The sequence below is a fragment of the Mytilus californianus genome, unplaced genomic scaffold (genome assembly GCF_021869535.1).
Source record: "Mytilus californianus isolate M0D057914Y unplaced genomic scaffold, xbMytCali1.0.p SCAF_9, whole genome shotgun sequence".
NCBI classification, from domain to species: domain Eukaryota; kingdom Metazoa; phylum Mollusca; class Bivalvia; order Mytilida; family Mytilidae; genus Mytilus; species Mytilus californianus.
Genome location: NW_026262745.1, coordinates 80,046,403 through 80,069,241, shown reverse-complemented (window position 1 = coordinate 80,069,241; position 22,839 = coordinate 80,046,403). Strand labels below are relative to the sequence as shown.

At 32.5% G+C, this 22,839-nt stretch overlaps 1 protein-coding gene across 3 annotated transcripts in view; it reads left to right on the top strand.

The window, feature by feature from the left end:
• LOC127716475 (centrosomal protein of 128 kDa-like) overlaps positions 1-22,839 on the top strand; it is a 60,906-nt gene that overhangs the window by 22,595 nt on the left and 15,472 nt on the right. For 2 of the 3 annotated variants that reach the window (XM_052222700.1, XM_052222698.1), the window contains exons 8-13: positions 5,540-5,599; positions 7,565-7,696; positions 10,826-11,005; positions 12,624-12,698; positions 13,362-13,520; positions 22,278-22,349. In XM_052222700.1, the coding sequence (XP_052078660.1) occupies positions 5,540-5,599; positions 7,565-7,696; positions 10,826-11,005; positions 12,624-12,698; positions 13,362-13,520; positions 22,278-22,349 (678 nt within the window). The remainder of the gene's footprint in view (positions 1-5,539; positions 5,600-7,564; positions 7,697-10,825; positions 11,006-12,623; positions 12,699-13,361; positions 13,521-22,277; positions 22,350-22,839) is intronic. The other variant, XM_052222699.1, reaches the window with a different exon arrangement.

Here is a 22,839-nt window from a genome sequence, read left to right as displayed (position 1 = left end):
GATTTTTATGAATAATGGTCATGAAGAATGTTTAATTAGCGGGAGTTTAAAAAGAACTTTAGATGAAGAACAGCAATAAAAGCGTTCTTCCTTTGCTTTTTGTATGTTTTTTTTGCTGTGTATGTACTGATTTTTTGTCATGGATGGATACCCCATGTCCTTTGTTTTTCTATAATATGTATATAACAGTAATATTTAGTTGGGCCTTTTTAACAAAATTAAAATATGTACTGATAAATTCAATAATAAAAAATCTAATTACAGTTTTGAATTGGCAACCTTCAAGAATAAGTTTATTTAAAGGGTCGATAAGTTTACCCGGATCGTATCTAAATTTACGGGCTCGGTAGACAACATCAAGACTGGTATAATACCCACTTCGGGACACACACAGAGAAAATTTTCCACTCGTCCTTAACGACGTTGGAACGGGGGAACCGAAACAAAGATTAACAATAAAATTTGCTTAAAGTAAAGATAATAATAAACATTTTAATCTATTTAACACCTACGGTAACTGAAAAATGCGATTTTAAGAATAACAATAAATTCTTAGGCTCATTTGATGCAAAATATTTATTTAAAAGAGGGCGTTTGAAACCTTACTTTAGAGAACATTGCCACCCTCCTGACTATCGGAATTTTTTTAAAACCTTGACACAAATGGGCACGATCAACTTTATATTGATAAAAGTGAATAATAATACAATAGAAGTTTTAATTTTTAATTCTACGTCAGTAACATCAGACGTCAGAATAGAAAATAATGCTCTTTCAACATGAGACTGGAAAAAAAAACCAACTAAGTTTAGATATGATACAGGGGACCTCAACATCGATCAGGACCGAGAGGTTTTGAACTTTCTAAAAAAGGACCAAATTATCGTCCTTCTTCGAAATAAAGTTAAAAACAATGTCGTCAGGTTATTAAAGATACTTTTTCATTCTATTTAAAAAAAGTGTAAACGGTTGAAATCTTTCAAAAGGTCCATGTTTCTTATTTTTTTATGTTTGAATTTTGTGGATATTTGCATATCACATGGCAAAAGTAATTTAGAAATTAAAAAAAAAGGTTATCAATTCGCCTATTTTAAGGATTAACACTAAACTTCAAGTACTCGCAAAGCTTTTGCGTTCGAACTGGCTGTCAAAGCAGCCAAATATGTCAAAGTCGTTTAACGTAAAACTACACGAGAGTTCGTAAAAATTATATCATAAATTCTTTTACTTCAAGGCCGTGCGCTCCACATATAGTCAAATAATAAACGATCATGTCACTACCATATTTCAGCCCAAGACATCCTCTAAATATTTGAAGGTCCCTACTATTTATTGGCTACCTAAACATCACAAAAAAAACCGTCAAATATCGTTTAATCTTAGCTTCTAGTAAGTCTTCTACTAATAATTTGTCTGTGCTTTTAACTAACTCTCTTACTTAAATAAAATACTTTAAATTTTGCAATAAAGCATATAAAAATGATTGAATGAATTATTTTTGGGGGGTAAAAAACTCTTTGGATGTTTTAAATAAATTATGTGCTTTTGATGGTACGTTTACTTCGGTTAAAAGTTATGACTTTTTGACACCCTACACTACACTTTCACACAATCTTATCAAACAGCAGTTTTCTTTAATTCGATGGTCCTATGAAAATTCTGATTGCATATTTATTTCCTGCAACTCATTAAAAGCTTTCGTCTGTGATGAAAAATGTAAATATGCCTGATATACTTACTGGAACTGTGATGAGATGATTAAAGCTGTAAATTGTCTTCTTGACAACATTAATAAAATTATGAATGGAAACGGGAAATGGTTCAAAGAGACAAAACCCGACCAAAGAGCAGAAAACAGCTCAAGGCCACCAATGGGTCTTCAACACAACGAGAAAATCTCGCACCCGGAGGCGGGCTTTAGCTGGCCCCTAAACACAAATGTATACTAGTTCAGAGAAAATGGACGTCACACTGAACTCCGAAACATATAAATGAACCAAAATTAAAAAAAATATACAAGACTAAGAAAGGTCAGGGTTCCTGACTTGGGACAGGCGCAAAAATGCGGCGGGGTTAAACATGTTTTGTGAGATCTCAACCCTCCCCCTATACCTCTAGCCAATGTAGAATAAACAAACACAAAGCAATACGCACAGTAAAACTCAGTTTAAAAGAAGTCCGAGTCCGATGTTAGAATAGGTAACAAAAGAAACTAAGCAAAATGACAATGATCAACATAAATTAACAAAGGGCTACTAGCAGTGACTGACATGCCAGCTCCAGACCTCAATTAAACTGATTGAAAGATCATGTTTTCATCATATGAAAATCAAGCACAATCCCTCCCGTTAGAGGTTTATTATCATACCATCATAAAATATACGAGAAGAACATAACCCGTATCATGCCAACAACTTGTGTTAGAATAAATGTGTTTATTTCCGATGCAAATGTACGTTTCGACTATATAGTTTATCGGCAAGTTTTGGGTATTTCCATGGGCACCAATTGCGCCCATTTATTAACAGACATGTTCCTGAATTGTTCTGAATCCTAGTTTATGGCCAAATTCAGTAAAGATCAGACAAAATTCCATTGAGTTGATCAATCTACTAACAGTTATCGTTACCTTGAAGATATTTTCGCTCTAAATAATAAAAAATTCTCAATTATACTGCGTAAATTTCCCCAAGGAACGTATTTTAGATAAGTCTAAAACTAACAGCAAATTGTCCTATTTTAGCTTTTGATATTTCACACGGTAAGTTAAAAACAAAAGTGTATTACAAAAGAGACGATTTTTAATCTCTATTGTTAATTTTACTGTTTTGGACAGTGATGTTCTATTGGCCCTTTCTTATCTGGTAAATTATTAAGTTAGGGAGCACGTTGCCATAAATATCTTAAAAAATTAACTAAATTATTTCATAGATTCAAATATTTGGTTTTGATGTTTGTACATAAAACGGGATACAACATTCTTATTTTTACGGAAATATTGTTTATAGACGATTTAGTTAATTTAGAGACGATCCATGTAAACTCACTGTTCCTTTGAATAAACTTATTCTGAAAGGATATCAATTTAACACACAGTAAAATGTTTGCATGTTGTTTTATCAGTATTGACATTGATTTTGCTTTTGATAAATTAAAACATAACTAAACTGTTATATTGCTAATCATTTATCAAAACTTATGGTCGTACATCCTGTCGGTATTGTTTCCATATTTTGGCATTGCACAAGGTCATGCTTTTATTAGACTGTTAAAGACGTCTTTACACTAAATCCATTTGATGTTGGATGTGTACTGATTGATATTTTAGTCTTTGACTGCTTGTTTTTTTTTTTCTTCATTAGTTGTTATTGACTTTGAACTAGCTGTCAGCAACTGCGAGTACTCTCAGTGTCTTTTTTTTGTTGTGGGGATGTAAAAGTACCCTGCCACGTCCGGTTTGTGTTTTTGTTAGAGTTTTTTTCTGCTTTGTATCGACCTGATGAGTTAAGCCCTTTTCAACTGATTTTTATAGTTTTTTTCTTATGTTGTACTGTTACATCACTGTCCCATGTTAGGGAGGGTTGGCGCCTTCAAACTAGTTTAACCCCGCCACATTATGTATGTGCCTGTCCAAAGTCAGTGGTTGTCGTTTGTTGCTGTATATCATATTTGTTTTTCGTTCATTATTTTGTACATAAATAACATTTTAAACTATATCCGTTTGATGTGTACTGATTGATACTTGAGTCTTGGAAACATGAGTTATGCATTAGTGGTAATTGGCTTCAGTAACTGCAAGGCGAAAACTCTTTGATCGGTATCTTGTGTCTTTCGTCTTTATGTTAGTTTTTTGTACATTGTGCCGATCTGACGAATCAATCCAGTTCAACTTGTTATTAAAGTTTTATCTTATGTCGTACTGTTACACCACTGTGCAAGGTTAGGTGGGGATTGAGCTCTTACAATAGTTTTCGTTGGTTGTGGTCTGTCATATTGGTTGTTCGTTTATTTTTTTGGTCATTAATCAGGCTGTTGGTTTTTTCGTTTAAGCTGTTTCACATTTTGTCATGTTGCGACCTTTTATAGCGGACTCTACATTTTTGGTTTTGCTCATTGTTGACAGCTTACGGTGCCCTATAGCTGCTTTAATCCACTTTATTTGGACTCTTTTGAATAGTTGTCTCATTGGCAATCATAACTATTCTCCTTATCTTATATACGTAAGTTAGTTAGATTGATTTAAAGTTTTGTATGCAAGTTATTTTATTTGACTCAAACTTTGGAATCAAGCCAGACCTGATCTTAAGATTTATTAATTGATTGTTGATGTATAACGCCACTTTCAAACAATCTGGCTATTGCATGGCGATCAGTGTCCATTGGTGGAGAAAGTTGGGATACAAATAGAGAATCTCCGACCGTTGGCAGGAAAACTTGCTATCATAGTCAATTAAGATCAAAGTCACCTTGACACCATGACAATATAAGGGTAAGAACTTACAACCTTAGTGTTGACAAACTAGTCATAATTTTAGATGGAAAACTTGGACATCTGGGCCACCGAGGTCCCCTTATTCTTTTTCCGTCAAAATGAATTAAGCAAAACTGTATGAAAGTAAAGATACCAGTCATCCCTTTTAACGCATGTGTTATGACATAATAAATGGTCAGTTTTGTACTAAAAGCTTAACAGTGAATAATACATGAATAATGCATGTCTTCATCAACATTGACTTAATCTTAAAGAGAAAGATCGTTATATCTGCTGTAGATTTAGATTTTCAAATTTCGAAATCCCTAGAGTAGTTGGTCGGTTGATAAACAGCCAGCACTGCGATTAAAATACAGTGTATCATTATTTTTGGTATGTATAAACGATCAAATAATGTCATTCAAGGAAAGGCATATACCTACATATTACACGAAGAATCCATTTCAGGTAAACATTATGGGGCTATTGTCATATTGTGATGTACCAGTTTGACAAAACTGTGAACGTTTCTAAGACATATTTAAAAAGATATTTTCATAACAAGTATCATGTTAGCATCGCCTTAGATATTATAATTATAATTATATTTTTTTTTCACACGGATATCGTATTATATTTCTCATTTATTTATAATTGTTTGTAATAATGTAAAATTACATTAAAAGTATTGTTACCTGCTAGGTTGTGTGTAAGAGTAGAAAGTCACCGTAGTATTAACCTGCATAAAAATAGTCGGTTAACACTAAACCGCTTTGACATTTTTTTGTGGTAATATAATTGCTTGCACTTAAGGTAAACGTTTATACGAAAGCATATTATATTATTGTTTTCTCCTATCTTATTCATAGACAAATTAGTGTCTTTGGACGAGTGGGCTCCATTGACGTCCTTTAATAAATTTATTGGTTTTGACAATGTGCTACCGAAATAGTTATTCTTCATGAATTTTTTTTCAATCTTATTTTGTAAAATGTTTTAAATATACACAATCCATAGTTATCACACAAAGATAAACTGGATTTGACCATTTTATGGTATTTATTACAGGGATAAGTTTGAACCAATCTTTGGAAATGACAAGGATATACAGCTTGACACTATAGAAAGGTTTGTCGTTTATTACATATTTTGGAAATAAATGACTTTGCTTATCACAAGATAAAATAATGAAAAGTAGTTGACGCATTTTTTTGGAAAACATGTTAAGAAAACCCATTACACAGATTATTGTTTCATGCTGTGTTATATTTGCGAGATGTTTTACAATGATATGCTATTTAGAAATGTGTAAAAGGTGTAAACGATATTTTTATGACGTATTCTCTAAATTTTCACACTAAACTTTTGAGGAGCAGATGTCCTTACCAAGAACTGCATATTCCGTCGACAGTCTTTCTATCTTTGAAACAGATGTCCTCACAAAGAACATGACATATAAAGCTTCAAATAAAAATTATGAATGCTTTTCTACATATATTTCTAGATGTCGATAAGGACGGTAGTATTTTCTTATATATATATGTATGTATTAAATTGCCATCTGTATTATCTGTGTGATCTCTCAATGGTCTGTTTTTAATTAGTAAAATGTCTTTTTGGTACTTGTCAAATAAAATAACAATACAACGTTTTGATGCGTACATTTTGTTGATGTAGTAAATAGACAATTTCATTTTTTTTCTCTCCTCAAAATACATCTACTTGATGTGCTTAGTTTTGATCTTTGAACGTTACGAACAGCCGTTCTATATAAATAATCCACGTTACGAACAGCTACCTTCAAAGTTACGTACGACTTGTTTTTTAACGTCGCATAAAACCATTTTGTCGGTATTCTGTCTTCAGAAGGCTTGGTATTCGTGTTGTCCTACATATTATACAGACAATTACCAATTTTCTCTACCAATAATGCTTTTATTCAAAAGTATTTAGGAAATATAAAATCTAATCGGTACGGTCATCTGCCAAATTGGGCCGTCCGTAACGGAAGTTACGAACGGCCGCTTTTCCCCAGTGAGCATGAACTGAATATTCCGTCGACAGTCTTTCTATCTATGATGCAGATGTCATTACAAAGAAGATGCGAACTCTTCCCGCGGAGTGATTCACTTGTGGATTCTTAGTGATTGAAAAAAGATTTGCTAGAATAGCCTCGATCTCTGTCTCTTACACTTTGCAACAGTATCAAAACGTGCGATCATTTTCTCATTAAACAGTAAAAATGTTATACCAGTTTTGTTCTAGGAAAAGGATCTACTGCGACTCTTTTCACAAAAAATCTTACGATTAAAATTGATCGTAAGTTATACTGAAATGTAAAATTGAGAATGGAAATGGGGAATGTGTCAAAGAGACAACAACCCGACCATAGAGCAGACAACAGCCGAAGGCCACCAATGGGTCTTCAATGCAGCGAGAAACTCCCGCACCCGGAGGCGTCCTTCAGCTGGCCCCTAAACAAATATGTATACTAGTTCAGTGATAATGGACGTCATACTAAACTCCAAATTATACACAAGAAACTAAAATTAAAAATGATACAAGACTAACAAAGGCCAGAGGCTCCTGACTTGGGACAGTGTATGACTTACGAGTATTTTTACTCTTAAGATTTTTTGTGAAAAGAGCCGCTGTTTCGTATTAACCGAAGTAGCATTGGTGGACTTTTTAATAGGCAATATATTTGTTATTATTGTATACATATGAAGCAAAATTCATACAAAACCATCTTTTAAAGACAAAAAGAAATAAAAGACGTTGACCAAACCCTTGAATTTCACCTACAAACATAATGACGATGTACTATCACTCTGCAATTTTCAGTTAGTACTTGCTTCTCACAAATCCATGTTAACTTGTGTAAGGGAATTAAAGAGACAAGGAGGTCTGCTTTATTTACCAAGAATTTTTGATATGGATATTAACGAACTACTAAATGATGTTGGAAGTTAAGGATGCTAGAGTTTTATTGTCATTAACTTTAATCCTGTTTTTTAAAGAAAAAAAATTAAGTATGTTAGATTGAGAACATAATAGTGGATGAGAGTTAACATATCAATTTATGTTTTGCAGCGAAAATAGAAGTGAAGTTAACACTATCGAACTTGAAAAAAAGTTATCTGAAATGAAGTCTATAAATGAAACGCTAATGAAAAAAAAACAAGAACTAGAACGACAATTAACAGATGTCAAAGACGAAAAAAGGTAACTATGATACATACGACGTATTATTAAACTTGTTATTTAGCGCTAAGCGTTTCCAGGAAAAAAATATGTATTATTTGTTAATCTGATTTAGCGAGAAAAAAAAAGAGATCATAAATCGCCTAAGGCCAATTAAAATTAATTGATAGATTTTCATCCCCGCCCGCCCCTCTGAAATCGTTCCGCCCCAATTTTTTTTATTTTGAATAATTTACGATTTCCGGATTTTGTTCATTTTCGTTACCGGTAACTGTCGATAATTTCGTTTCATTAATAACATCCTGTTTCAAATTTTGGTTTTTGCATTTCTTTGTATGTTTGATTCGTTATACATGTATATACATGATAGAACCTTATTATTACACTTGCATATATGAAGAACACGTCACAAGAGCGTTTCATATCTAATAAAAAATAAAAAATAAAATCCTCCCACCCACCCCATTTTTTTCAAAAATTTGGATGAAAATCTACTAATTAAATTTACTTGGCCTAACTTATGATACAAAGTATTCAACAACAACAAGCAAATAAGTAGTTTAAAACGTTATATTAAAGGAGCATTAGCTACGGTTTTGACAAGCAATTAAATTGCGATTCTTTTTGTTTCAGGAATAAATAAAAGCTAAATTTTGAAAAACAATATTTCGTTATAAGCAGTCAGTTTGGCCCAAATTTGTCAAAGTAAACTCAAAAACATTGCTGATGTATTATTGACTTGCAAGTCAATAATTTAATCTCATTCTATCCGTATTGATGTTACCTTCAATCATTAATTCCTTAAATAGCTGAAGATGAGTTACGCATGTACTAGGCGTGTTCAGCTATTAAAAGTAAAAGAATGTTTACAAAGAAAGTGAAACAAGGTTGACACATTTCGTTGACTGATTCGATCTACAAAAAATCATTCTTATACAAGTAAAAACGATGATTAACATATTTTTTTTAACCTATGGCATGAAATCAAACAGACCTAGAAAAATCCAATTGGACGTGCTCGTTATCCATTTATATTTATATTTATATCGGGTTATATGACCGTCGGTAGTCCTCAGAGGTCATTTAGATGGCGTCTAGACTAAAATACACACGAAAGGCTGATACATATTACCGAATCCATGCATTGTTAATTATTTATTTAAGACTTTTTGTAATTTGGATATACGTTTTAGTATGTTATAAATCAAATGTGAGAATTTGAGTCAAATCAGTGATCATAAATTTGACAGCTAAAGCCCCTTTAATAAACACATAACAAACGAGTTCATATAGCCTGGTCGTCAAAATGTTCGACATCTTTCTAAAGTTCTTACCACCATTCTTTATACAGTGAAATATTGCCTTTAGCAATATTGTGTTGGGATATATTCATCCACGGAGTCAATCAGATGTGGATTTTTCAAAATTATAAAGATCTACTGCAAAATATTCAATTTCGTTTTTGTTTTCTATAAAAATGGGGATCGTAGATACAGATCCTGTGTCGACGCTTTGCTTACAAAGATCTGACAACGCTATGTTCAACTTCCTGTTCTGATTTTTATTACATTAGCCAAAGAAATTCCTGCCTACAATATTTCAAAGGTGTATATCATTACGACAAAACCAGAGGATTCCAAAGGGTCTTTAAAACAACAAGTAGAACTGATTTTTTAAAGATCCTATATTATATCTCAAAAGATACGTTACACGTGCATGTTAAAAACATACAGACTTCATTAGCATAAGTGTGCTCCTTACACAAAAAGAGGATGATCGGCTGAAATGGACACTACACAAGATTAAGAATTAGTTCATATACGATATGTCTGTGTGTCAACTCACTGGCGACATGTTGCAATCTTAAATCTTTAGATAGCAGAAAAGACTCTATCATTCTATCGTTTGCGTCATTTTGACTGAGTTTGGACTCATAATCATAAATTTACTATTGATAAAACTGAATTTTTCGAAATACTTGGGATTTCCTACCCCAGGAATAGATAACCTTAGCTGTATTTGGCAAAAAACTTTCGGAATTTTCATTCCTCAATGCTCCTCAACATTCGAAGTTTATCTGGCCTTTTCAACTTTTTTGATTCGAGCGTCACTGATGAGTCTTTTGTAGACGAAACGCCCGTCTGACGTACAAAATTTGAATCCTGGTATCTATAATGATTTTATTTGCATGATGGGTGACGCATGCAAGGCAGACTTCGCTTACCATGCCGACGTACCTGGTCTCGTTCCTTTTAAGTTCGTGCGATAACCTAAGTTTTTATTTGTTGCAAAATGGGGGGTGACCTCATGTGCTCCGGAAGAGTAAGCAGATCCTGCTCCATATGTGGAAACCGTGGTGTTGTTCATGTAAGTACAAACCCGGAGATAAGTTTAATTTGGTAGGTCACATTCGGGAAAAAGGGAACGGGATTGTAGTTACGATCATTGGAACATATTCGTCGTCATCTGTGAAACAGATATTCCATAACGTTTAACCAACTTGTGATGGTTTCCGTAAAATTTACGAAGGGATGAATTCAAATTCCCTACTTGGAACTCTTAGTTTTATAGCTTCCTTGTGAGCACAACACTCTTTCAATGAAATTATGAAATCAAGAAGAGGAGCACAATTGGTTCCCATGAGTCACATAGGGAAAAAGTTAATTGACCTTTTTTCAATTGATACATAGGACATATATATCCCTTAGTTCATTGACCATTCTTATGTTATTATGGAAAGAGAACCACACTCTTAAAATTCAACGTTTTTTTATCCTGTTAACATGGAAATTATTCACACATGCTTAGTTCAAGGGTTACCAAAAGTAATGATGTTCTGTAGTAATGAAAAAGTATTAAAAAATACTGAACTCCAAGGCAAATTTAAAAAGTCCATAAAACTGACAAAATCAAATGCTATCAATCAACAGAACAAGTCAAAAACATATATTGACAAAATTGAAAATAGAGAAGAATGTGAATTTTCCATCCAATACAGTACACGTGGCATTACTGCAGACTATTTTGAAAGGGTCTAAACTTCATAGCACTGTTATATACATACCTTTTTATCAACATCGGTAGAGGTGAGATCAATAACAGTCAGTACTTGAGATACTGTATTCACAAAAGAATTTTTATTATGATTAGGAAGCTTGATGACAACAACAAAAAGTGTCAGTCTGAAGTACAGAATAAGACAACAGAACTAAATGAAATAAAAGAAAAGTTGAAAAAATTAGAAAAAAAAATAAAGGAGGGAAAAGAAAATCCAGTGGGGAAAGCCAAAGATCAAGATGAGACGAAGGTTGATAATAACTTACAAAACAAGTATGTATTATTATATTGAAAGCTATGCAAGTAAAGTATAAAAACAGTTGATAATGTTTATTATCAAATTTTGTGTGGGTAATGGATATCAGTATGAAAGAATTAATTCTAATTTATTTTGAACGTCATTTTGAACCAATAAAATAGGAAGCGTTGCTGAGAAAACGTAGCAGTAGTATAAGGAAGTGTATATAAATCTGAATAAAGTGAAAATAAGAGAAATGTTATGAATTCTAAACATACTGAGACTATGTTCTCTCTATGTATCTTCTTGCATACAATTTAGATATGAATAATTGTTTTATTGTCAGATAGTAGTCTAGCATTCGGTACGTGATATTGGCACTAATGAAACATCCCTTGCTTACAATAAAATAACTATTAGTATTTTCAAGACTTCTTGGTGTAATCTTACGTTTATCTTTGAAAAGAATAAAAAAAGTATATTTCATGGATTTCTCGTGTTGGTATAGATAGACAATTATGAGTTCCTTTAAAAATTTGAAAATTGTTATAAAAAATTTCAGGGTATAACAGCATATTTTAAAAATTATTTATGAATGGACTTCTTATAAGCAAAAATGGATGGACGTATACTGGTATATCATTGTCTGTCGTTTTGATTACGTCTTTCGAAAACCAATTTATGCTGTAACAAATCTAAACTAATTTATCAATTTAAAGTTCAATAAAAAAGCCTGTTTCGATTTTGACAATTTTCAGATTTGTAGTTCCAGTAAATATACAACAATTTTGAAATGTATTGTGAGATAATTAAAGTTTACCAAAATGGATCCTTGTGAAATTGTTAGATAATGTTTTTCCTTTTAATTTTATTTACCAATTTTAGATCCGAATAACTGACAGAATTTTAGTTTTGTTCCGGTTATCTAAAGCCTTTTTCTGCACGAATCAAATGAATCTTGAGCATGCATTTGAATTATATATTAAGAAAATAAAACCAGAGATTAAATTGAGAATGGAAATGGGGAATGTGTCAAAGAGAAAACAACCCGACCAAAGAACAGAAAACAGCCGAAGGCCACCAATGGGTCTTCAACACAGCGAGAAAATCCCGCACCCGGAGCCGGGCTTCGGCTGGCCCCTTAAACAAAAATGTGTACTAGTTCAGTGAAAATGGACGTCACACTAAACTCCAAAACATATATAGCCTTTTTATATGGAAAAATGTGTATCTTTATATATAAAAATAAGAAGATGTGGCATGATTGCCAATGAGACAACTCTCCACAAGAGACCAAATGACACAGAAATTAACAACTATAGGTCACTGTACGGCCTTCAACAATGAGCAAAGCCCATACCTCATAGTCAGCTATAAAAGTCCTCGAAATGACAAACGTAAAACAATTCAAACGAGATATTAACGGCCTAGTTTATGTACAAAATAATGAACGAAAAACAAATATGTTACACAGCATGAATGTCATAAACAGGACGATCCATGATGGAATATATAGTTATTTCAAAAACGTTGATATATAAACAATCAAACACAACAGAAATGAACAAACATTCATAAAGTCATCTAAATAGAAAAGGAACTTATATTTAGTAGTTATTTATTCATCTTCATAATGATAACTTTTTTTATAAGGATAACACAATTAGAAGAAAAATTAGAAAATATGACAAAAAGTTACCAAAAAGAAAAGTCTGATCTGAATGACAAGTAAGTATTGCCAACAGAGTAAAATATCAATTCAATAATATTTATTCCATGCCACAAAAAATGGTAAACTTATTTGCTTCGTCAATATAGTCTACTCTATTGAAAAAAGTACCCTTTTCCATGTTTGGTGCCAAAGAGAAAATTATTTGCCAGTCAACAGATTTCTTTTATTGTGTATGTAAATTGGAGGATTAAAAAATAGACCATTCCAAGTAGCAATACACATTATAATAATTTAAATTCGCAAGGTGATTAGAGCTATAAACATTTCAAAGTATTCAATTTGTCAATCTCACTTTTGGTACCTTAAATGAATTTAATAGTCTTCAGTTATAAACTAAAGGAGATGTGAGTATTGACCAAATTCAAAGTGCAAAATTAATTTGATTAATGTTGTCTCTTTAACATATAGATCTTCTTATTGAATGTTATTATTTAATTTACCTCCCCAAAAAATATATATAAAAAAAGAAAAAATCACCAACTTATATTTCACACTGAAAAATGATATTTCCTTCGATTAAATGTTTATGTTATTCAAACTTATTTAATTCGATATTCCATTCTATCAGGAACATATATGTTAGATATACTGTTCCCAGATTCTATCTTGCCTTCTTATAAAGTTTAACTGTTGGTCATTAGTTTTGGATTGATTTTTAGATTGCAAGAGGAAATTTCAAAAATAAGACAACAAATGGATGAAAAAAATAAGTCACATGACGAAGAAATCAGTAAACGGAAATCAGTTGAAAAAGAAAATTTGGAACTGACAAAGAAACACACCAGTTTAGAGCAAGAAGTACAAGTATTACAATCGAAGTGAGTGCTTTTAGGTGTATTAAACTATTTTGTTTCGTTTAGGAAACAAGAGGCTCCCAAGAGCCTGAATCGTTCACCTGTTTTTCAGAGGAGAAGATTTTTATACGCCCGTCAATTTTTGACGGGACGTATTATGGTATACAAATGTCCGGTGTCCGTCCGTCCGTCTGTCTGTCCGTCTGTCTGTCCGGCATAAACATGTCGCACCGTAACTTGAGAATGACTTATCCAAATTTCATGAAACTTAACATAGTTGTTTCTTATGATGGTCAAATGATCTGTATACTTTTTGGTGAAAATAAGATTAAAACTTTTTGAGTTACGGGACTTAGTAACTAAAACAGGTGTGTGTTTTTTTTCACATATCTCAAAAACAATTTATGATTATTGCTTAAAACTTTACACACTTCTTAGTTATATTAATCTTAAGATCTGTATACTTTTTGGTGATGATTCAAAATTTTATTTTAGAGATATTGAGTATTTTGTTAAAAAAGGGGGAGGGGTTTTTCTCATGTCGCGCCGTATCTCAAAAACAGTTTATGATTATTGCTTAAAACTTTACACACTTCTTAGTTATATTAACCTTAAGATCTGTATACTTTTTGGTGATGATTCAAAATATTATTTTTGAGTTATTGAGTATTTTGTAAAAAAAGGGGGAGGGGTTTTTCACATGTCGCGCCGTATCTCAAAAACGATTTATGATTTTTGCTTAAAACTTTACACACTTCTTAGTTATATTAATCTAAAGATCTGTATACTTTTTGGTTTTGATTCAAAATTTTATTTTAGAGATATTGAGTTTTTTGTAAAAAAAAAAGGGGGTTTTCGCATGTCACGCCGTATGTCAGAAACTATTTATGCTTATTGCATAAAAATTCACACACAAGACGACGGGTGTATCATGCGCTCATGGTGCAGCTGTTTATTAAATGTTAGCAAACTTGATGAACAAATTGTGTAAATGTGTCTTTAAAGGGCAATAACTCCTTAAGGGGTCAATTGACAATTATGGTCATATAAACTTTTTTGTAGATCTTACTTTGCTGAACATTATTGCTGCTTACAGTTTATATATATCTATAATAATATTCAAAATAATAACAAAAAACTGCAAAATTTTGTTAAAACTACCAATTCGGTGGCAGCAACCCAACAATGGGTTGTTCGATTCGTCTGAAAATTTCAGAGCTGATAGTTCTTGACGAATTGAACAATTTTACCCCGTGTCAGATTTGCTCTAAAAGCTTTAGTTTTTGAGATATAAGCCAAAAACTGCATTTGATCCCTATGTTCTATTTTTAGCCATGGCGGCCATGTTTGTCGATGGATCAAAACTTCGGATACAATTTATAAACTAGATACCCTAAGGAACATTTAGTTAACGTTTGAAGGTATTTGGCCCAGTAGTTTCAGAGGAGAAGATTTTTGAAATAGTTTACGACGACAGACGACGACAGACGACAGACGACGGACGACGACGGACGCCAAGTGATGGCATAAGCTCACATGGGGCCCTTCGGGCCCCGGTGAGCTAAAAAACTGATTCAAGTATAATAAGCAACAACAAAAAATTGTAAAGTGAGTTCTCCAACATATTCATCAGTCTATAATGTCAACTTGAACCCCATTAACTTAAGGAAAGGTATGAAAATAAAGTGATATATAAGAAAGGATAAAGTGGCAACCCAAAGACATAAAACAATAGGCATCCAGAGGTTAACACACTGGTTTCAACAACAGACAAGTGTCTAATGTCTAATACTGTGTTCATATTGAGCTATACTCGTTGTGATGTAAGTGTGCTCAACACTTAAACTAAACTCTATTACGTTCCCATTGATAATATTCAATGTTTACATGTACTTTAAAACGGTTTTGACTACATGCAGTCGATAGTCAATGTAGTCCTTGTGTGGGTTAAGTGTACATAAAGCTAGATATTAAGAACGTAGATTTATTATGAATATTTAAAAAAGTAACCCATATTGAATAATGATGATTATAATAATATTATGAATGAACTTATTTACCTATTTTCATGACAAAAACTCAAAACTTTCTCAGTTAAAAACATGATTAAATTTTATATCCGTAGTGGACCATTTGATTTTCAGTGAGAGGGGGGTTGTGTGCTGATTTAGTTAGCACGAAAATTATTTTCACTTTTTGTAAACAACTATTTCTTGCATGGTCCTGCATTTTGTAGGACAAAATATTCATTTTATCATGTCTTGGACAACATTATTGTTTACAGTTAGTTCCATTCCAGACTATGGGTGTTTGGGGTATAGAAATATGGTAATTTAGGTCTTCTTCCGATCGGCCTTAAAACCCTTGCCAAAGTGGGGCGTCGTTTGGCTGTGCGGGATGTACAAGTACTCAGACACGTCGGTCTGAATGTGGACATTAAAACCAATTCCTTGTGTAGAGAGAGTGCCACGCTCTCTGCACGTTAAGAACCTTTGCCACAACTCTTTGATGGATCCGTAGTTGTTCCGTTGCAAGGCACAATCTTGGTCCCTATCTAATATAGTGTCATTGTCCAATGGCAGTCCAAATTGTCCCAATCTTTATCTCGGACGGCCTCTATTACAGGACCTACCTATTGTATTTATTGTGAATTTGTTCTCGTCCTAAACATGCATGAAATATTTGCCTCTGGACGTTAAGCCACCTACAATCAATCAATCAATAATTTTCAAAATTCTTTTTTCGTCTATTGTTACGCTATTTTAGCCTGCATAATCGTGACATCTTTAGAACTCTTAGGTCGTGTTTGATTACAAAGAATCCGGAACCGGGTTTGAAAACCAACACGCTATTTTACAAGAAACCAAAACCGGATTTTCTGGGTTTCCAGAAACGGTGAAACCTGTCCTGAAACAAGTTTATCGGATTCAAGATGGCGACGAGCCAAGAAACTGAATATTGTCGATACTTAGTCATAGTGAATACTTTTTGAATATTGTGAAAAAAAAGATAAATTCTCTGCTTATCATGTATTATCTATTTTATTTTGATCAAAGTTATAATTAGTAAAGTTTAATTGTTTTCTTGCGTTACGTAATTTTAAAAGATACATTTGATTCTATTTGGTTGTTAACTTAATGAAAATGAATAGCGTTATACTTAAATGTCGGTAACAGAAACCGATTTATTAAAGTACATGTGACATGTGATGTACATTTCACTACATAATTGAATGAACTAGATATCATTGAGATGGGAGCCATCTCTGTCGGCCCCGCTGTGAATAATGTGTGGTAAAAAATTTGTATCTTTATCATTGGACATGGGGTTGTCAACTGAAACCGAAGTTTATGACCTTGACCTTTGACCTAGGAAGTTGTACATACATTATGACAAACCCTCTGGTGTTGGTTTATATACATGTCAAGTATAAACTTTGAAATCATAACGGTTCTCAAGATATAGAGCGGACACGATCTTTACCATAGGACATGGGATTGTCAACTAAAACCAAAGTTTTTGACCTTGACCTTTGAACTAGGAAGTTGTTCATACATTATGACACACCCTCTGGTGTTGGTTTATATACATGTCAAGTATAAATTTTGAAATCATAACGGTTCTCTAGATATCGAGCGGACACGATCTTTACCATAGGACATGGGGTTGTAAACTAAAACCAAAGTTTTTGACCTTGACCTTTGACCTAGGAAGTTGTACATACATTATGACACACCCTCTGGTGTTGGTTTATATACATGTCAAGTATAAACTTTGAAATCATAACGGTTCTCTAGATATAGAGCGGACACAATTTGTTACGGACGGACGGACGGTTGGACGGACAGACTGATCACTATAAGGCGTCCGCCATTCGGCGGGGCCCTAATGAACATTCTATAGTAAATGTGTATCTAATGTTTATAGTAACACTATGGTATTAGAAATTGTTTAAACCGAATTATGATCGTCTGTGATATATTATATGCATAATATATTCTATGTTATATTGAACTATTATTAATACCGAATCGTTAGTACAGTCTGATTATATTCATGACAAATGTCTTTCTTTAAAATATATTATTCCAAAAAAGAAAGAGGGTTACTTGTGCTGGTTATTTTATTAGTGGTTACTATAGTAAAGTATATAATATAAAATTTGTGTGTACGGTTAAGATACATTATTGTTTCGTTAGATTTTTTTTCAATATAGAATCTTTCACTAAAATGAAGCAATTATTTTTATTAATTTGATAACGTACCTTCGGCCACTTGATAACGTCCTGTAACTGATCATGTAGTGCACTAAGGAAATTGTTTCGGCACTTTCTACTGAATATTCTGAAATATTAAATTTGTCCGCAATCCGTCTAATTGTATCCTGACATCCCATATAATTCAATCCAACAAGAATGGGTTTTTTCAGCGGACACAGGCTTTTTACCTCCGCCACGAGGGTGTTTTTTTTACAACATTGTTACCAATCTTGCACACAAGTTCTTCAAACAGTGATCTGCTTACACGGAACACAGATCTGAAGTCATCTATATTATAGAAAGGGAGCACATTCTCAACATAACCTTCAATACGTGGTTTTTTGTCCTCTTTGTTCTTCCAGCATGCAGCAATAAAATAATCATTGGTATAAAATTTAAATCATCATCGGAAAGAAAATCAAGCACAGGTTAACTTGTAATATCCATATTCATTAATTTGATTTGGAATATTCTTTGGTCTCGAAATGAAATCAAACACTGAAACTAAAACCGGTTTTCTTTAACAAAACCCGTATTTAGATTTGGCGTTTGATTTCATTTGTAAGATTTTGAAAAATTGGATTATGAAACCGTTCCTGGTTCTCTTGTAATCAAACACGAGCTAAAGTCTCCAAATCGATAAATCGATTTTTTAAGGTTTACAACCATCGAAATTTCGTGAGACAAGCCATATGTATATTAAATTGATAAAAAAAAAAACCCATAAAAATAACTAATATTTTTGCTTAATAACATACAGAAAGATTTTAAAACTGCATGATGAACCCCCTCCCCCTTCATTTTCAATGGAACCAAACGATTTTTCTCATTTCCCTCCTGAAAAAAATGTATTCTTGTTTAAAATATTTGAATTTAAACCCCCCATCCCCTCGAAAATAAAATGAAACATAAAAAAAATATATTAATTGGTCTCCGCCTAACAAAAATTTACAGAGAATTTTGTAATTCAATTGTATGTAATGTACATGTAAATGACGTTTACATGTTGTTTACGGGTGTGAACAATTTTCATGTACAGCTAACTAAAACCAATGTACAAATGAGAACAAATTTAAATTGAAGCCAGTGTTCATTACATGAAACTATTTGTAAACAAGTTTACAGTACGCGACGTTAGGTGTGGACTCGGCCTAAGTGTCTTTAGAATTCAACGAAATTGTTGTAAGATAGGTTTGACCGTGTAGATATAAACAAGAAGATGTGGTATGAGTGCCAAATGAGACAACTCCTCATCCAAGTCACAATGTGTAAAAAGTAAACAATGGTCATTTCTGGTAATAATATGCTGTTTTGTTGCTGAATCAATGACGTCTTCCCTATATATGTTTTTGGACATTAAGGACGCATTTCACTAAGAGTTATACAATGATAACATATCATTAAAAGGTTCAATTAGAACCTTACGAAAAATAAATTACTTTATTGGGAATTACGGAAACAGATTTTTATTTTTTACTTTGAGGAAGGGAAAAATTTGTAAACGGCATACACAATACAATCTGATAAAGACTACAATATATAATGTTTAGTTCACCTGGCCTGAAAGTGAGCTTTTCTCATCACTTGGGCGTCAGTCGTCCGCCGTCCGTCGTCGTCGTCGTCGTCCGTCGTCGTCTCTTTTTACAAAAATCTTCTCCTCTGAAACTGACGATTTTCCCCATTTTTGCCTTTTATCTTGAAAACTGTAATAGATAGATAGAAACTTTAAATAGCACAAATGATCAGCAAGACAGGATCAACAAATAAACCATAATGGCTGAAATCTTTAGTCGATTCATTATTGGAGTTATTTCCCTTTAATGATAATTTTTAACATTTTGTTTGCATTTTTTGCGTATTATCTTGAAAACTATAATAGATAGATAGAAACTTTAAATAGGAAATATTATCAGCTGGATAAGATCTACAAATATATCCACATGTCTGAATTTGTCAGTTAACTCTTGATAGAGTTATTCCCCTTTAATGATTTTTACTAAAAAGTGGCCATTGTCGAAGATGCAAGTGAGCGACACAGGCTCTTTAGAGCCTCTAGTTTAACAATATTATCTCAATGTCATAGAAAAAAGATCAACTTACTTAAAAGGAAGCAGGTGACGAAAAATAAAGTCTTTTTCAAATATTGAAAAAGAAAAGTCTATATATAGGTATGATCTGTATAATAAATAGGAAACACAAAAAACTTTAGTTGAAATCACTGGAGTTAAATTTTATAATATAAAGATTACTACCATGAAATGCTTTTATTTATAACAGATGAAGTCAAAATAAATATCAACGTATTACATCGACTTAAGTGAGCATGAGACATGTTTCATGAATAATTTGTGTCGAAAACTAAAATCCGGGAAGTAAAATATATAGAACTTGAAGAGAATAGAAAATAAAACCGAAACAGAACTGCAAATATCTCTAATGAAGTCGTATGTAAAAGCCAGAAGCTTGAACATTTTGATAAATAAAAGTGTTAAAGATAGATTTTTCCGCGGCCGAAAGGCACCAGAAGATTGTTGTTATACTTTTAACTTGTACTTACGTATGCGTCTTACTTACGCATGTTCCGAAATTGGTCTCCGAATTTAGATTAGTGTGCCCAAAGCACGTTTCTGGATTCATCCTCAGTAGGAACGCTAAAACCTAAACATTGGAAATCCAAGGATGTATGAATACTTGGATTTTAGGGGATATATTATTAAAGAAACCTGAAAGAGTAGCCAATGTCAACTTTGCCTGAGAGAGTTGGAACCTTAATTTTTTTTAATAATGTCAAAAGTAGAAGGTATGATTAGGTCACCTTTTGACCTCTTGAATATGAAAAATATATTATAAATATACCAAAAATATTTTTGAATTTTGTTTAACATTATGGCATTAGAGCTTTACACTTTTTAGATTAAGTGCAAAAACAGCAAAAGATATAAACAGGGAATATTGGAAACACAGATTCAGTTCAAATTTGAACGATTTTCACTCTGGTCGTTCCAGACTAACGCTTCTCCATAAAAACCCAGGATAGCAAATATTTTCGTTTCATTGCAATAACTTGAGGAAGATAACTAAACAAAAAGTAAAATCACAAAAATACTGAACTCCGAGGAAAATTCAAAAAGGAAAGTCCCTAATCAAATGGCAAAATCAAAGGCTCAAACAGATCAAACGAATGGATAACAACTGTCATATTCCTGACTTGGTACAGGCATTTTCTTATGTAGAAAATGGTGGATTGAACCTGGTTTTATAGCTAGCTAAACCTCTCACTTGTATGACAGTCGCATCAAATTCCATTATATTGACAACGATGCGTAAACAAAACAAACAGACACAATAGGTAAAAATGTCAAAAATAGGGGTACAGCAGTCAACATTGTGTTATCATCTTAATCACTATAAAAACAAACAAATGTAACAAAGAAGCACAAAAAGGCATACATCAAATTTAACATCCTCATTTTGCTTTTTTATTATACGATTTTATCTATGTAAAATCCACCGATAAAGGATGGAAGGTTTCAAGTACTGGTGTAGAATCGCGTGTTTGACGTCACACAGGTAGATATAAAATAATTTTGTCGTTTCAAAGACACAGTTCGAATTTGGCCGATTTCACTTTTTCTTCGTATAGTCATGCCTCTTGGTAAAGCAAAAAATTCTCAGACAATAACTACAGAACAATTTTATACGCACGTATTATGGTATAACAATGTCTGTCCGTCCGTCAACATTTCGTATGATAACTCGTATTCGCTTTTTATCAATTCTCATATAACTTAACACAACATAAGAATTGACGACAGAAAACTCTCTTCGATTTTTTTTTGAATTTTTGAATATGTCATTCCAGAGTTACGGTACTTTTAACCTTAGATTTAAGGCATTTTTTTTCATAAATCACGCACTAGCTCCAGTTTCCTTGATTGAATTCCTCCAAACTTTACTTAATGTTGGGATTAATGAAAGGACGCTACCTTTTAATCTATTGGATTTGCCGTTTTGTCGCTCCAGAATTATGGGACTTTAATTGTCAGATTTTAGTAAATTTTTCACATATTGAATCATAACTTTTGATAAAATAAACGTATTATTACTCAAAAAAGAAATTTAAATGTAAAAACCTAAACAAATTAGACTTTTTAAAAAAAAATCTTTTTAGTTTAAAACTTGAAATCTTCACGTAGTACACTGAAAGAGAAAAAAAATCGACTTTTGTTTATTTAATATATTTTCATCTTAAAAGAGAGGTGGAAGATACCAAAGGGGTAATCAATCTCACAATTCTAAGAAAATTGACGATGCAATGGCAAAAGATGAAAACGGACAAAATTGATTCATTGAGATTTTTAAAGATAAAATTTCCAAGTTTATAACTCCAAGTTCTCAAAATATCTCAAAACTGTCTTTTCTTGTAATGTTTTAGTTGTTGACACATGTTTGGCAATCAGCACACAGACGTCCTTAGTTTGTATGCTTTCATTTTTTACTTTAACAATACAATTTCTTTCAGCAAATCAACTCAAAGCAGAACACAAGACACGAACAAAGAACAAATAACAAGGTTAACTAACGAAAATGAAAGGTATTATATAATTAGGAGAAATAGTCTCCTAATAATACATTAAATAAACGTTTTACATGTGCACGACATATCATATGTAATAGTTTTCATGACCAGTCAACGAAATATTATCATTATATGCTAAATTGAAGCATACAGGCCTATTTAATGCCTATACACAACTCAGAAATAACTTATTAAATATATTTTCAGTTGATGTTCAAATTTTCAAATGTCGTTTAATTCTTTGATCCATACAATCTTTTTTTTTTCTTATATTGCTGATCATTTTAGTCTGTTTAGTTTCTCCATATCTTTAGTTTTTGCCCAAAACACAAAAGTGGGTTAAAAAATTCGTCATTTAAGGACAATCACTGCTATAAAGAGTCTACTAACTATTCCGGCAAAATTTCACTTGTTTGTAAATTTTGCTTTGCTGTTCTTTTTTGTTTTTAAATTTTCAATCTATCTTTTAAAGTTTTCAAGATATGGCAAAAGCCCCAACAATGGG